General features: G+C 38.4%; 1 protein-coding gene across 6 annotated transcripts in view; it reads left to right on the top strand.

Moving 5' to 3' along the window:
* ano2b (anoctamin 2b) overlaps positions 1-16,085 on the top strand; it is an 89,375-nt gene that overhangs the window by 36,826 nt on the left and 36,464 nt on the right. For 5 of the 6 annotated variants that reach the window (XM_034863353.1, XM_034863352.1, XM_034863351.1 and 2 more), the window contains 7 exons: positions 1,248-1,382; positions 1,639-1,799; positions 2,100-2,182; positions 3,871-3,966; positions 4,700-4,783; positions 15,412-15,486; positions 15,736-15,937. In XM_034863353.1, the coding sequence (XP_034719244.1) occupies positions 1,248-1,382; positions 1,639-1,799; positions 2,100-2,182; positions 3,871-3,966; positions 4,700-4,783; positions 15,412-15,486; positions 15,736-15,937 (836 nt within the window). The remainder of the gene's footprint in view (positions 1-1,247; positions 1,383-1,638; positions 1,800-2,099; positions 2,183-3,870; positions 3,967-4,699; positions 4,784-15,411; positions 15,487-15,735; positions 15,938-16,085) is intronic. The other variant, XM_034863354.1, reaches the window with a different exon arrangement.

Genomic DNA, 16,085 nt, shown 5'->3' with positions numbered 1-16,085 from the left:
TACATTTTTTTCAAGTCAATGTTACAATATTCACATGCCCATATGTACTTTTAGAGAGTAGAAGTCACAGTAATTATACCTCTTCTACTGACTGTAAAGTGATTCATTTCTAGTTCCACTGTAACTCCACTGTAGTAGTGATAAAATCCACATTGCCTGTTCTGTGGAACAATTTGCAAAAAGTTCATCTCAAGCTAATATGGGGCCTCGGCAGTCCAAGTTAGCTATATTAAGTGGTTATCTTACAAAGTTGTAGTCTTTATAGAATGGTAGTCCCTTTTTTATTTTTTTAGGATTCCATTGTTCCCTCCCGTCCAGTAACTTTCAATTTGCATATAGATATGTGAGAATAGTGTCAAAGTGTCCATGAGCCAGACACTGAACCCCAAGTTTCTCCCCGGATGCTGAATGTACAGTATATCTGTCCACTGCCCCTAAAACTTAGGATGGGTTAAATGCGGTAATTACATTTCACTACATTGTACTGTGTCTAATGAATTAAGAATAAAACATTTGTCTTCATTACGTATTAAAATGAAAACTATCTGAACTGGTCCTATAAATCGAAAATGAGAAATACCACTTTATTTTCTCAGTCTGTGAATATTAGGAATCTAAGGGATCAGGGTTAAATCCCACATTTTTTAATACATGTACCGTTGATCAAAAAGCCTCTATTTACTGTGAGTAATTAAGTCCTACATTAACACAAACTTTCTAAAACTTTTTCAATTTTTTTTGGCTGTGAACTTCTCATTGACCTACATGTTAAATACTTGTATTTCTGTGCACCAGTCAGAATATAGCAGCATTTAAACGTCATGTTTCTCTTTCAATCATATCTGATCAAACCACAACCACACACTACTGAAGAAGCCAACAAGCTGGGCTTTCACACGTTCACTTTCATTGTTCCACATTTTATAATGGGTATTTAATGTTAGGGAGAAACCACATTTTCAAGGGATTTAAGGTTAAAAGTTAAGTCATGTTTATGGTTTAGGTCTGTCAGTCCTAGCATAGCAGGCAGAGTTTGACGTCAAATCTAAAAGAAAGTGGTTTGTTAAAAGCTCAGCGTAAACAATAAAAGCCCTAAATAAAACATTAACGTGCTTCTTACTTTATTTTAGGATCAAACACAGCACGAGGACACTCACACCTTTGTTTAAGCTGCTTACGTCTACACAGCCTGTTCTCTCATGACCTGCACTGTCACATCTCCTAATCCCTGACCTCTGACCCCACAGGAAGTACTTTGGGGAGAAGATCGGTCTATACTTCGCATGGCTCGGTGTTTACACTCAGCTGCTGATACCAGCCTCTATAGTGGGAATCATTGTGTTTGGCTATGGGGTGGCGACAGTGGATACAAATATACCCAGGTACTACAAAGTGCACTGCAGCTACATATGTGGAAAGGAAACTCTTGTGAAAACAAACACATTCAAGACTTGAAAACTTCCGTGGAAAGAAGAATTAAATGCATGGCTGACACAGCACAAACACTGGTCTGTTAAAAACCTACATGTCTGTGAAACAGTGTAATTTGACATTTGTATGTATCCTCTTCAATTGGGAAATACCATTGTATGACCGTTATGAGATCTTGGTGCTCTGTGTGTGTGGTTCTCTCCTCAGTCTAGAGATGTGTGACGAGCGTCTCAATTTCACCATGTGTCCTCTGTGTGACGGAGCCTGTGACTTCTGGAAGCTCAGCTCTGCCTGCGGCACCGCCAGAGCTTCACACCTCTTTGATAACCCCGCCACAGTCTTCTTTGCCATCTTCATGTCTCTATGGGGTGAGGTCACGTGTGTGTGTCTTTGTGTGTGTTTTACCTAAAGTGCATGCAAAAAAAGTTGCTTAATAATGAAATCATATATAGGGTGAATCTATGTTCTTCACACATTTTAAGCATGTGTAACCACTTGCTAGATCTATTCCAGAGCTTTCAACACCACGAACCTTGTAAAACACAGAAAGCCTGTGATTTTAGTAACTTTATCTTATGAATTTGTAAGACTTTGTCAGTGGATCTGGAAACAATGCCAATTCTAAAGACTTTCATCAAAATGATTTGACTTATTTTGTGTTTGTATAGCGGTGCTGTTCCTGGAGCAATGGAAGCGCCGTCAGAACAGTTTGAGCCTCAGTTGGGATCTGACAGGCATTGAGGACGACGAGGTATATACTTTACACACACACACACACACACACACACACACTCTTGGTTCAGAGCATGTGCAATGTAGCCGCGTGCCCGTTTACGTGCTCAGTTCCCCTTGCGACTGACGCCCTCACACACACACACACACACACACACACACACACACACACACACACACACACAGTCGATCCAGGAAATAAAACGGAGATGACGTACAGGATAACCTTAATTGAGGACAGCTACTCTCGTTATTGGAAGTGCAATGATAAGTTAAAGTCCAATAAGTCCTTTATCAAACCGTATGAATGTGTCCCAGGATAGGAAATGAACTAACAATGTAAGATCAACAAGCCACTGACAGACATGTTCATATTTGATTCATTCAATTAGGTATTATTTTTCTCTTAAATCCACCAGCCATTTTCATTTCTTTTTGGTAAGGTTACTAGGAAAACTCAGCCGTAGAGTGATTTTATTCGCCCCAAAACAAGTTTTATTTTTATTTTTAAAGAACTATACAAAAAAAATTGGACTTATTCGACAGAGATAAGACAGAGATTAAAAGAGTTCCTCTTTTTCTTTTAAAGGATACAATTTTGTAAGAGCTACACTAAAGTTGGCAGTTTAATAAATGCAAGGTATTTCAATTGATATTCTGTGATATTTCAATCTTTGTGTGCTAATAAGGCGCATACATTCCTGTAGATGGCAATACACATTCTCCTTTTTTGCCAAATAAATGAAAAGCTTGTCTTCCCTCTTGCTGTATCAGAATGTCACCTAGCTTTCCTAATAGATGGTCCCAATAATGTGCCTAAAGTCAAGTCAAATTCAGTTTGTGCAAGATTACATGATATCAACTACTTTTTAATACTCTATCATGCATTGTGGATAATTAAGCTATTTGTCATTTGCTAAAGCATATTTCTGGATTGTTAAAGATTAAAAGAAAAAATAACAGGAACCGTACAGAACCGATTACCATGACCATAAAACCGCAATACAAACCGTGGGTTTTGTGAACCATGCCACTCCTAACAGACACACACACACACACACACACAGACACACACAGATAACAATTGCATCAACCTTATCATACCATATACTGTAAATGCCAAGGTTTTGCTAAAGTCTATAATAATACTAATAATAAATAATAGCCTATCTACTGCACAATGTCAGTGCATGGAAACTAAAGTACGTGTAAGGTAACTGGTAATATTTAAGGCAACTAAAACACTTGCTTAAGGTAGGCAGTGATGGTGTTCATGGGTTTAGGAAGGGAAAGCCAGACATTCTACCCTTGTACCCCTGCCACATAAATGGCTATTTAAATGGGTGTCTTTTAAACCACTTCTCCATGCAATTTGCATTTGAAGATCAGATCAGGGCTAGATTTGAGTGTGCACACTACTTTTGAAGAACTCTGACCCCATAATGTCAGATTTTGGCCACTTTTGCCTGCAGTCTGAATATACCCTTAGACACAAATGCATGGGGATATGGGGTCCAGGTAGTTACCTTTAAACAAGTAATCTGCTGCAGAATTGTCCAAGATGAATGTCATACCCTGAGAGACTGGACTGTATGAAATCACAGTAACAATGGAAACACACAGATGTACACACAGGCATTATGCACACACACACACACACACTAACACCCTATACACTAGTGACTCTTTCTCCTGTTTTTCCCTCAGGAACATCCCAGGCCAAAATACGAGACAATCCTCCTTCAGAAGAGACAGAGGAATCAGAAAAATAAGAAGAAAAAGAAGAAGAAGAAAAAGAATGAGGTAGGAAAGATTGGAAACCTCTGTCATTCAGGTGTTTGGGACCAAATTTCCCATAAAGCTTGAATGTTTGCGTAGTAAATATAAACAATGTAAGAATTCCATTCTCGTAGCTGGACCTGACTGTCAAAAATACCAGTGGAAAGGTATTATACAGTTATTTATTTCAGAACCTATACAACAATTATCATGAGACATTTCCACCTGGCTTAGCTTGGAATCAGGTGGTACTTGACGATCCTGATCCTGATGGATCCAAATAGTTTGGTTTCCAAAACGTGTGGCAGACAGTGTGAGAATTTAATGATTGGGAATGGTCTAGATTATCTCTGTAAATTGGATCAATCACATTGAGTCCTGGCCCACAAACACTTTGCTGGGGCAGCAGATGGCTTCCTGCCACAGCCCGAGTGAAGCAGGAACCAATTCACAGGGTACACAACCACCTCCACACAGTCCCAAAAGTTTCTAGTTTAAAGCTGCTAATGACTTAATTGCTGACATTAGAGCCACATTGTGTAATACTTTGATTATGTGACTATGAATACAATAATTTAATAATACCCAAGCTGAAAACATTAAAGAGTCTGTTCCCTAGACAGAAAATTGCATAATTGTACATATGTTGTTGCATGTTTAAGCATGCAATTGTGTGTGTGTGTGTGTGTGTGTGTAACGTGTGTATGTGTGTGTGTAACGTGTGTTTGTGTGTGTAATCTGTTTTTCTGTCTTGCAGCCAGAGAAGCAGGAGGATGGGACAGTGACAGGAAAGGACAGATGGAGACAAAAACTACTGTCTGCTATGGCTGCAGGACCACCGGTAACCCCTCCTCTCCTCTCGCATTCCTCCTCCTCACCTTCCTTTTCCTCCTTTGCTTCCTTTTCCCCCTCTCCTTATTTTTTCTCTCCTCTCCTCCTCAACTCCCTTTCCCTTTTTTCCTCTCCTGCCGGCTGCTGTCTATCTGTTCTTCTCTTCCTGTCCCATCCTCTGGCTTCTACAGTCAACTCCTCAGGTATTTGTTTGTGCAACTTTTTTGCATTCTTTTTTACGTTATGATGGTCACAGCAAAAAACTGAGCCTTATTCATCCTTTCAAGTCTCTTTGTGGGACTAAAAGCATGACACAACTCATTATTCAGGGTCTGTTAGCTAGTTTAAGTTAACTGAATGATTGCCGTGGACATCACCACTGACAGCTTATGTGAGCATCTTTCTTCCACTAATAATGTGGAAATTAAATCCATTTTATTTACAGCAGTCTGCTAGATATCTATATTAGGAAGTATTTTACGTTTTAAATTCAGTCATTCCAATGACTGATCACTGTTTGGTAAGTAGGTACACAATGGACCAGGTTGTAACCCCACCAATTTTTGTGACGGTATATCCGGTAATGGACATCTTATTGTTGGAATGAAACTGCTCAATTATTTAGATTTGTATATAATGTACACTACCTAAAGCAGAAGAGGAGAGGGACAATCCTGTTTTTTATACATATGCATTTGGTATTACATTAATGATAGAAGCAGAAATAAGATTTAAAAAAAGAGTGAGTCAGAAAAGCCAGAACTTTTACCAATCTAAAGTCAAGGAACAATTTAGTTACTGAGCTTTTTTTAAGGCCCTGCCGGTAGTTAATGACATGTTTTAGAAAGACTAGATGGACAGACCTAAAGCTGCTACTGCTAATTTTCATTTTGTTTCATTACTATCAAGGGATTATAAGCCATTAGTCTGTGTGTGTGTGTGTGTGTGTGTGTGTGTGTGTGTGTGTGTGTGTGTGTGTGTGTGTGTGTGTGTGTGTGTGTAACTGAAAATATGACTTGGAAAAGTCTATGGCTTCCAGTTGCACCTTTTTGAATGTGTCTAGTGTTATGTTGTAGTATTTATTTTTTTGTTAAGTTTTTTTTCTTTTTGTTATTTGAACACCCTGCTATTTTGCAAGTTCTCACACTTAGAAATCATGGAGGGGTCTGAAATGGTCATCGTAGGTGCATGTGCACTGTGAAAGACATAATCAAAAACATTAATCCACAAATCACAACGTGGATTTTTTAACTATTTATTTGTATGATAAAGCCACAAATAAGTATTTGAACACCTGAGAAAATCAATGTTAATATTTGGAACAGTAGCCTTTGTTTGCAGTTCCAGAGGTCAAACGTTTCCTGTAGTTTTTCCCAGGTTTGCACACACTGCAGAAGGGATTGGAAACGTCAGGTTTCTGGGCTGTTGCTGAGGAACACAGGCTCCCTCCAAAGATTCTCTATTGGGTTTAGGTCTGGAGACTGGCTAGGCCACGCCAGAACCTTGATATGCTTCTTACAGAGCCACTCCTTGGTAATCCTGGCTGTGTGCTTCGGGTCATTGTCATGTTGGAAGACCCAGCCTCGACCCATCTGCAATGCTCTAAATGAGGGAAGAAGGTTGTTCCCCAAAATCTTGCAATACATGGCCCCGATCATCCTCTCCTTAATACAGTGCAGTCACCCTGTCCCATGTGCAGAAAAACACCCCCAAAGCACGATGCTACCACCGCCTTGTTTCACAGTAGGGATGGTGTTCTTGGGATGGTACTCATCATTCTTCTGCCTCCAAACACGGTTAGTGGAATTATGACCAAAAAGTTCTATTTTGATCTCATCTGACCACATGACTTTCTCCCATGACTCCTCTGGATCATTCAAATGGTCATTGGCAAACTTAAGACGTTCCGTCCCATGCATGATTTCAAATCATGACGTCTTAGTGTATTACCAACAGTAACCTTGGAATCGGTGGTCCCAGCTCTTTTCAGGTCATTAACCAGCTCCTCCTGTGTAGTTCTGGGCTGATTTCTCACCTTTCTTAGGATCATTGAGACCCCACGAGGTGAGATCTTGCATAGAGCCCCAGTCCAAGGGAGATTGACAGTCATGTTTCCATTTTCTAATGATTGCTCCAACAGTGGACCTTTTTTCACCAAGCTGCTTGGACATTTCCCCGTAGCCCTTTCCAGCCTTGTGGAGGTGTACAATTTTGTCTCTAGTGTCTTTGGACAGGTCTTTGAAGGTCAGAATTGTAGCTGATAGACAGGTGTTCAAATACTTATTTGCAGTTGTATCATACAAATAAATAGTTAAAAAATCATACATTGTGATTTCTGGATTTTATTTTTTTAGATTGTCTCTCACAGTGGACATGCACCCACAATGACAATTTCAGACCCCTGCATGATTTCTAAGTGGGAGAACTTGCAAAATAGCAGGGTGTTCAAATACGTATTTTTCTCACTGTGTGTGTATATATATATATATATATAAATATTTTTTAACGGTTTGAAATAAAGAAAGAAGACCCTTACAAATACTACTCATACATTAGTGATGTTTGTTAAAAACGACCGCGCCCAGCTGTTTTTGGAAAGTACTGAGCTTTTAAAAACTATATATTTGTGACTTTTTAAAGATTTACTGCTGTAATCATGTATTCATTTTCTTTCTGAAATGACGGAAATTATACGGCAGGCATTTTGACTCATCAAACACAGGTGTAACTAATAATCTTAATAGCTTAATGTGCTCGTTGGCTTACTGATATGCCTTTCTGGAACAGCTAAATGAAACTGAGTGTCATTAGTTAATAGCATCAGTTACACCTGTGCTTTTCCTGCAATGACAAGTCAATATGTCTGCAATGAAAAATGTCTACGTAACTGCTGTTTTGAATGGTATAAACACATTTCTCCACCTGCAACCCATTGTCTGTAGGACTAAATTAAAAAAGACAAAGAGCGCAACACATGAAAAGAGACAAAGAGATGAGACAATGAGAGAGAAGTAGAGGGATGGAGAAAAACAGGGGGAGGGCGGCTGAGTGGGAGTGAGGCATGCTGGGCAGGAAGCCAGGGTTAAGATTAGGGAACGTCACTATGGCGACACAGATCTCTCTCTCTCTCTCTCTCTCTCACTCTCTCACTCTCAGTTCTTACACAAACAGTTGAACCATCTGGCTTTGTTACCTGGGACAGTGAATATACTGTAAGAAGGATCTCGAGTTTAAAGGATGGCAGAAGGGGTTATTTGTGTTTACTAATACGCAGTAATCAAATTAACATGGCTTTATTTATTCATGACAACTCGGTGTACTGACAACTCTTTGTACAAACCATATAACATTAATCTGGAAATTTGAAAGTGCCTGGACATAATATGACGGACAAACCGTTCTTTTTTTTCTTTTGTACCCTCTGGTTTATCTATTAACTGAAGCTGTGAGAGTTGTCTGTTAAAACCTTTCACATTATTTCTTAAATTAGGAGCTTACAGTATTAATAATGTGAGACATGTCTAAATAGATAACATTTTATTTTCAGGATTATTTTAACATTTTAGGACTAAAATGCCGGCACAAATGTTACTTTCATCTGGCTTAATACCATTCTTTGCCAGTTATTACAGAAGAAAAAGTGAGATAGATAGATAGGAGGATAAACGGAGGGATCAAGCCAGAAATAAAGATAGTCTCTGTCACAACATGAAGGCTTTGCCGGGCTTTCCTCAATGGAGGTAGTAACAAGCCAAATATAAAACACCTGACCCATTTTTTTTAAAGATGATTTCTTCGGGCATTTTAGGCCTTTATTTGTAAAGGATAGCTTAGAGATGAAAGGGGAGAGAGAAGGGGAATGACTTGCAACAAAGGGCCGCAGGTCAGTCGAGCCTGCGGCCGCTGCGTTTAGGGGTTAGCCTCTAAATATGGGCGCCTTCTCTACCAAGTGATCTAACCAGGCGCCCCACCTGACCCATTTACTACTACCATTGTCTCTGATGGCTGACCTCACAAACCATCACATTTGTCTACTCTGAAGGTCTTTTTGCCCTCCAATAAGATAACCACCTGAATATGCGTGTGTATATGAAATAGAAAACAGCATGACTCTGAAAGCTCTTGGTGTCCTGCTTGAAATTAAGGCAAAATATTTGCGCTTCACATATAGAAGAAACAGACGGCATCTAGTTATTACCTTTTATGAAACAGTCATTTATGAAAACTCAGAGGCCGATTTATTTAAATTTCTCAGCCTGACTGCGAGGTATAATTACGGGTGTTCAGCATAGAGGAGAATACAAAGAGATGTTACAGTGATGAAGAAAAGCCCATTTTCATGTAACAAGACAGTTCTAAGGAGGTGAATTCCAGTTTAAACACTTTTAGGAGTATGTGTTTGGTGTTTGGTTCAATCATGGTAAGGTATGTTCAATGAAGACAAATAAATTGGGTTATGAAGGTTGTATGTAGATTTGTGTTTGTAGTTTCTTTCTTCCAACTGGATATAAGGAATCTCAAGACAATGTTTAAAGACCTTTTAATTTGTATTTTATGAGTCATAAAGCTGAAGTCATGATGTTGTTCCGAAGGTTCCATTGTCCATTATGACCCCATAATGGTTTTGGAATCCTACATCACAAAAGTCTACAGGAGAGAACATTTCAGGTCTGAATGTCATTCCAATATCTTCACGCGTTGAGTAAAGACACAGAGAGAGACATCGCGTTTTTAACTGTTTTATTCAACAAGTACTTCAAAGATGTTTGGAAAAAGCAACTTGCGGAGGCCAAATCACCACACGGTAAGCTGATTTAAATGTGTTCTATTTTTATCTAGTATAACCTGATCTGAAGCTTTTCTTGTCTTTTCTATTTTAAATATAATTAGATATTTAAGTTAATTTATGTACTCACGTGTAATGTAGAGCCCACCGACGTTTTATTCTAAGCAGAGAAAACAGATTAACAATTAAGTAAGCCGATAGATAGTTGCAATTTCTTCATGACTGTATGTATCAATGTAGTTATTTACAGTCTGCTAAAAATTAATGTACACTTGTTTGAGGATTTTAATGAAATTAAAGAAGATAGAATTTCTTTTAAATCAGTAGGCGTGACATGTCTATAAATGACTATTTTTACCGAGTTTAATAATTCTACACTGGTGATTTGAGTATTAAAAAACACTTGTTTCAATTAAGTGCTATTTAGTTTTATGTCTTGTGTTTGGTTGACAGATGGTCTAACCATGTATCCAAATATTCTCTTTTAGTATGATATAGATGATGAGGATCCTCTCATTAGAGAGATCAGCAAAGAAATGGCCAGACTTTCTGTAAGTGGACAGACTGAGCCAGCAAGCAAAAACAGCAGCAAATCCAAGGCCGATCCAAAACCTTCCCCCAAAAGGAGATGGGAGGGTCTGGAATCGGCCGGTATCACAAGGTAAGGGTTATAGCACTTTTCCTGTGTTCATGATTTAATGTTGCTGTTAAGATTCTGGAGATTCAAACAACTTTTTGTCTCTATGCAAAAGGCCAGAAAGCCTCGGTCAAGAGTGGAAGAGGAGGAGAGTGGACACAATGGCAATTAAGAAGTCTTCCTGGGTGAGTATTCGTTCTGCCAGAGCTTTTCAAAGGAAATATGTGACTGCTTTTCCTTCAAGGGCCTCTAAAGAAGCATCTATGAGGGTCAAGCAGACATTGCCACCTGAGGAGCAAAAGAAGATGGCTACACCTAAAATGAGTCACAGTCCCACTACAAATTTAAAGAGCCCGGATGAAAATTCCACCAGAAACAATCAGATTCTAAAAGAGGGCTTGAAAGACGAAGAAAGACCCTCCTATAAAAGGAAATGGGAAGATTTCAATGCAGCCGGTATCCGAAGGTACATCCCTTTCCTGTACTGATAATTTACTGTAGTCATTCAGGTTCAAACTACTTTTTGTCTTTATGCAAAAGGCCAGACAACCTCAGTCCGCAAAGAAAGAGGAGACGAGTGGTCCTGAAATGTGTTTGGGCAGATGGTGACATTGTCATGATTGCCATGCCAAAAAAAAGAAATCGAAACAGGAGAAGAATAAACCTCCATTTATCACAGGGATTACATTTTAAATTTATACTTTACTTTTTGTATCAAAGAGATTGAAACAATTTATAATCTATGCAGACACCCAGTATTCTCAGGTCACAAGGGACCTGGAGAAAAAACCTGGAGAGGAGGGCGCAAGAAGGCAGAACATGACGTGAGGTACGCCTGATTTATAAGGACAAACAAACACTTGAGAATCTTTTTTTTTTTCTTTTTTTTTTTTCAGCACATCACAAAATCGTTAGATCTGGTCTAGAATAGACTAAAGGTGTGATGGCTCTGCTATCATCAGGAAATTACAGTTTCAATTAAACACTTTGATGTGTGTTACATGAAACTGAATCTCAGATGTCTTCATACTTTTTACTTGCTTTATGTTTTTCTAATTACATTTGTGGAATAAATTCTCATTACACAGGTCAGGCTTGGATGAAAGGGGAAGCACCGGACCAAAAAACCCCAGCACCCCAGTTTACCGTCACAGGCCAGGCCCTTTTCACCAAAAAGAGAAATATGGACCACTAGGCAGAAGAAACCAACAAAACATGTGTCTCCAGGGCCATCAGTGGGAAACACCTGGTCCCATGAGCCGGACCCGGGGCCAAGGGAGGGCACAAAAGGCCCCTTGGCCAAAAAAGTCCTGGCACAAGGACCTGTGTGTCACTGTGACTTTCTTAATTTATGAAATAAATGTAATTTGTTGTCTTGCCATCTCCTATTCATTTTTGTCTTTTGTCCATTTACAGTATATAAAATAGCCCCCTTTTAAATATACTTCCCTTTCATTTTTCTGCAATTTAAAGTTAATTAGAAAATTAACCACACGTCAGCCAAACCCCATCACACTGCAGTAACGGGCTCACACTTATTGGCTGGAGCAAGTGTTTCCTGTCCTCCATAATATTAACTTCACTGCCTCAATAATGTGTCTAAAAATTCGGCTTTAGTTTGATTATAAAAAATATATTTCAAAGTGATAGATGCACTAGTAAACATGCATGGGCAGGGTGTGTTATTGTGGCTAAATGTGACCTCCATACAGACCAGATTTTAATCACATACGTACAGTATATTTTCTCCACATGTATTTTCAATACAACTGCATATTTTGCTGCATCTCATTACTTATCGACTGTGATAGATTTAGTTATTTTAGTAATTTTAGCGTTTACGGTAAAATGTTGTAAAATGCACGTCCTAGTTGTCAGAGCTCTTAGCGACATCTTGAAGATCTTTGTTCAGCGAAGAGTACTGGCTCAGGTGTCAGTATGTGATCTAAATCGGGATTTATGATCAGTTGAACGCTCTGCACACCTATAACACTCTACCCCTTGAACTTATAACATATACTAAACATTATTATTTGACTCTTTTATCTCCATACTGTTCTTATTATGCATAGAAATATACATTCTTGGTCACGTGTGAAAACCTTTGACCGAATTTTTTTTGACCAAATATAAAAACACTAAGACTTGTAATCTGTAAAAAATGCCTTTATTGTTAGAAGGCTTTTGGATGGAGGAAGATTTGTGTGGTCAAATGTATGCAGGTTTGAATTCCATTCAGATACCTCATTAGCTTTTATTATTAAAAACACACTTTCAGCCTTAGAAAGTAATTTCCTCTAAAGGAACATTACAGATGGCAGGAGGTGTAGCTAGGGGTGCTATGAATTGTATGAACATCTGCCTCAGAGGAAGTGTAATTAGGGGAATTAAGGCAATGATAGAAAAGTGGCCAGATGTCAGATGTAGAGTTGATTTTTTTCGGTCTGACCTATTCTTGATAATACTTTGTTTTGCAAAGTCAAAGGGACTCACAAGCAGCTTGTTAAATAGACATTTTTGGTAAGCTTTTATGGTTCAGTTACTTCTTTTTTGCAAATAGTAACAAAAAAAGGGCCCTTGTGAATTATTCAGATTGCCACCTTAGAAATATCCTTGTATTCAAAGAAGGACTTGTGTTAACTTAAAAATTGTGCCATTTGCTATACGTGCCCATAAGGTTTTTCTTAATTTACTTGTGGCGCCCATAAGGAGACAAACAAATTGTTTTTCTTAATTTACTTGTGGTAAACTAGTCATTAGCAATCAATAACAACTATATGCTTATTTTTCATCAACTATAAAACTATTTAATTATTTAAGTATTGCTTATTTTCTTTGGTATTTTTCTATTTGATCATGTGACAAGATAAATAAGATAAGATAGAAAGATATAAAAATTATTAACCTTCATGTTGTCCTTGGGTCAGATTGACCCGTTTTCCTATATCAATGTTCTTTTTAAACACCCAAAAAAACATGATTGATTCCACACAACGCTCTTTGGCAATTACAGATCTCTACTTTCATTCATTTTAATTGAAATGGTTTTGAAATAGTATTGAGTAAAAGTTGACATATTCCAGTCTGTGATTATCCATCAACATACTGTACATTCCTTTAATTTTAGTGTAAATAATTCCTAAGTTCTGCTTTTCTAACTCAAACATTAAGTATAATTTCCTATAAATTAAGGTGTATTGACCATATATTAAAAAAATAACAGTAAAACTAAAGTTAATAAGTTAGTGTTAGGTAGTGTTGAAAACGTCAAAAAAAGTGAAAAAGCGTCAAAAGTGTTGTAAAAAGGTAAGAAAAAGTTAAAAACATCGATATAAAGAATAAACAAAAGTGTTTATTTTCAATTTTGACGTAAGACAACACAAGGGTCAAAAAGAAGGTCAATCATCAAAGTCCACACTGGGGCCCCTCACATTAGTGTACACTGCAGCTCAGATGCTATGGAATCTCTGCAGCATGCTGTAGAAATACTGTAACATACACTTTGTCCCGCACAAATCCTAAGGGAATATTTTCTCAAAATGTAATGGACAAAGTTGACAAACAGGACTGTGAAGAGCAGTGTGCCCGATTGTTATTTTCTGTCTGCTTGAATAGAGTAAGCATGTTCTGCATGTTGCACTGTGCCAGTGTATACACTAGATGGTATTGTTGTCTTGCTAAGTAGCATGCTGAAGGGTGTCTGATGTACAGACTCTCAACATTTTGTGTGTGTGTGTGTGTGTGTGTGTGTGTGTGTGTGTGTGTGTGTATGAGAGATTCCTGCCTGCCATATATGCAGGGATATGGGTGTATACAGGTGAAGGAGGTCACACACATGAGACTGTTTTTTGCAGAGATCATACCATGGACAGGCCAGTGAGGCGGCTTTTCTTTTAGGCACCAGTAGGTCAGCTAGGTTTGAAATTCCGGGAACCATGTCATACACTTAGAGTGGTCATGAGGGAGGAGTCAGCAGGTTAGAGAGCATAAGGAAAATTGTATGACTGAATTGTTCAGCCTCCCCAAATATAAAGAACAGAGCTGAGTCACTGGTCTCAAATGTTGCACACATTGATGAATTGAAGGTTGAAAGAATTAGGTTTTAGTCTCACCCTGAAAGCGCCGGTTGGACTTGATTTCTCAAAGGAGGAGCACAAAATAACAGCACAGTCTTTCTGTTCTTTTGCTACTCCTTTCCCTCAATAGGGGGATCAGAGGTTAGCTAGTCATTTAGCCTATTGTTCAGTTGGGATTCGGTCTTTTGTGATGGTGGTGATTACACTCAACAGGCTTGAAACCGGTCCTGTATGGAGCAAGCTTTGTTTCTTTATTACATGGAAGAAAATAAAGGAACTGAGAGGAAAAAAAAAAGTTTGAGAGAAAAAGGTATCACACTGATAGCAAAAAAGCATTTTATGAGAAATTAAAAAAAAGCTTGAGGGAAAAGGTTTTTGTACCAATAGCAGAAAAAATCTCTCTCAAAATGAAATATATATTTTTTGCTATCAGTGTGAAAAAAAAAGAATCTCTCAAAACGTTCTTTTTCTCGCTCTGATGATGACGGTCAGTCAGCGGCTGCAGGACCTGGAACTCGCCGCCAGTGTTTCAGTTTGACTTTTATAAAGTGGAGGTATTTATTTAGAAGTGGGCTGGCTGCTAGTTATCTATCTGTGACGGTGACAATGGTGTAATGATTCAGATGGATTCCCACTGACACTATTTTCACATCGAGAGAAAAATCCTGAGATGCGAGCAAAAAATAGAATCAAGAGCAAAGAAACAAAACTAGCTCCATAGTCCTGGAATATGTTTTATAAAAAGTAGCTTGGATGCTTGGTAGCTGGAAAAAAAACTTGAAGGAACTTATAAAGACTATCTTGGCAAAGCTTTTTTTCCACTTGTTTTAAGTCATAAACTCATTTACAATAGATCAGACCCATAAAATGGATCACTACATTCATACATTCTCACTTGCCTCCCAGGGCTTCCGTATAAATCACAGGGTCAATGGATTGAAAACATGTGTTCCACTGTGGCAATGTTTTTACATCAGGACATTTGAGAAAGACATTTGTTTTTTAATAATTGCAAACCTGTGAAAAACCTTTTTTTTCTTCCTACTACTGTATGAAGGTTCTATGTTCTGCATCACAGATTTCCCAACAAGAGCTAATGAAACTTGTCCTCCCCTGTTTCCCCCTGTCCTTCCTGTCAGTCTACCATAGAGAAGTTGACCTGGAAAGACCGTCTCCCTGGATACTTGATCAACGTTTCCTCTATCCTCTTTATGGTTAGTACATACAAATCAGGTTAATGCTGTACTTTGCTCGTACATTTTCTCAGTATTTATGGAGGAAAGCACTTTAAATAGAAATTAAACACATACGGCATAGTTAATGTACATAAATGACTATATAACTGACCTACATTGCTGTGTTTTTTGAAATATTAATTCCAGCCTTTGCACTGTGAGCATGAGACAAATATGGTCGAGTAATGACTTATTTATTTTCTTCTTTTTTCTCCTTTCTGCTCCTAGTTTGGCTTGACGTTTTCAGCAGTTTTTGGCGTCATCATCTACCGCATCACAGTGTCGGCCCTGATAGCGATGAGCCCCGACCCGGAGACCAAGGCCAATGTTCGGGTTACGGTGACGGCCACTGCGGTCATCATCAACCTGGTGGTTATTCTGATCCTTGATGAGATCTACGGCACTGTGGCATTGTGGCTGACTGAGCTAGGTACACAAATTTAGACAGACGTTTAATCGCATAGTGCGGTAGCTTCAAGAACCTAATGCAGTGCAACTTTAAAAAGGATGAACAAACTGAAAAAAACTCAAAACAATTTGAATAAGGTTAAATCAAGCCTTACTAGCTGTAAGCTATC

This window comes from Etheostoma cragini, chromosome 23 (assembly GCF_013103735.1).
Source record: "Etheostoma cragini isolate CJK2018 chromosome 23, CSU_Ecrag_1.0, whole genome shotgun sequence".
NCBI lineage: Eukaryota > Metazoa > Chordata > Actinopteri > Perciformes > Percidae > Etheostoma > Etheostoma cragini.
Note: the sequence above shows the minus strand (reverse complement) of the source record. Positions and strands in the feature narration are given on the sequence as shown.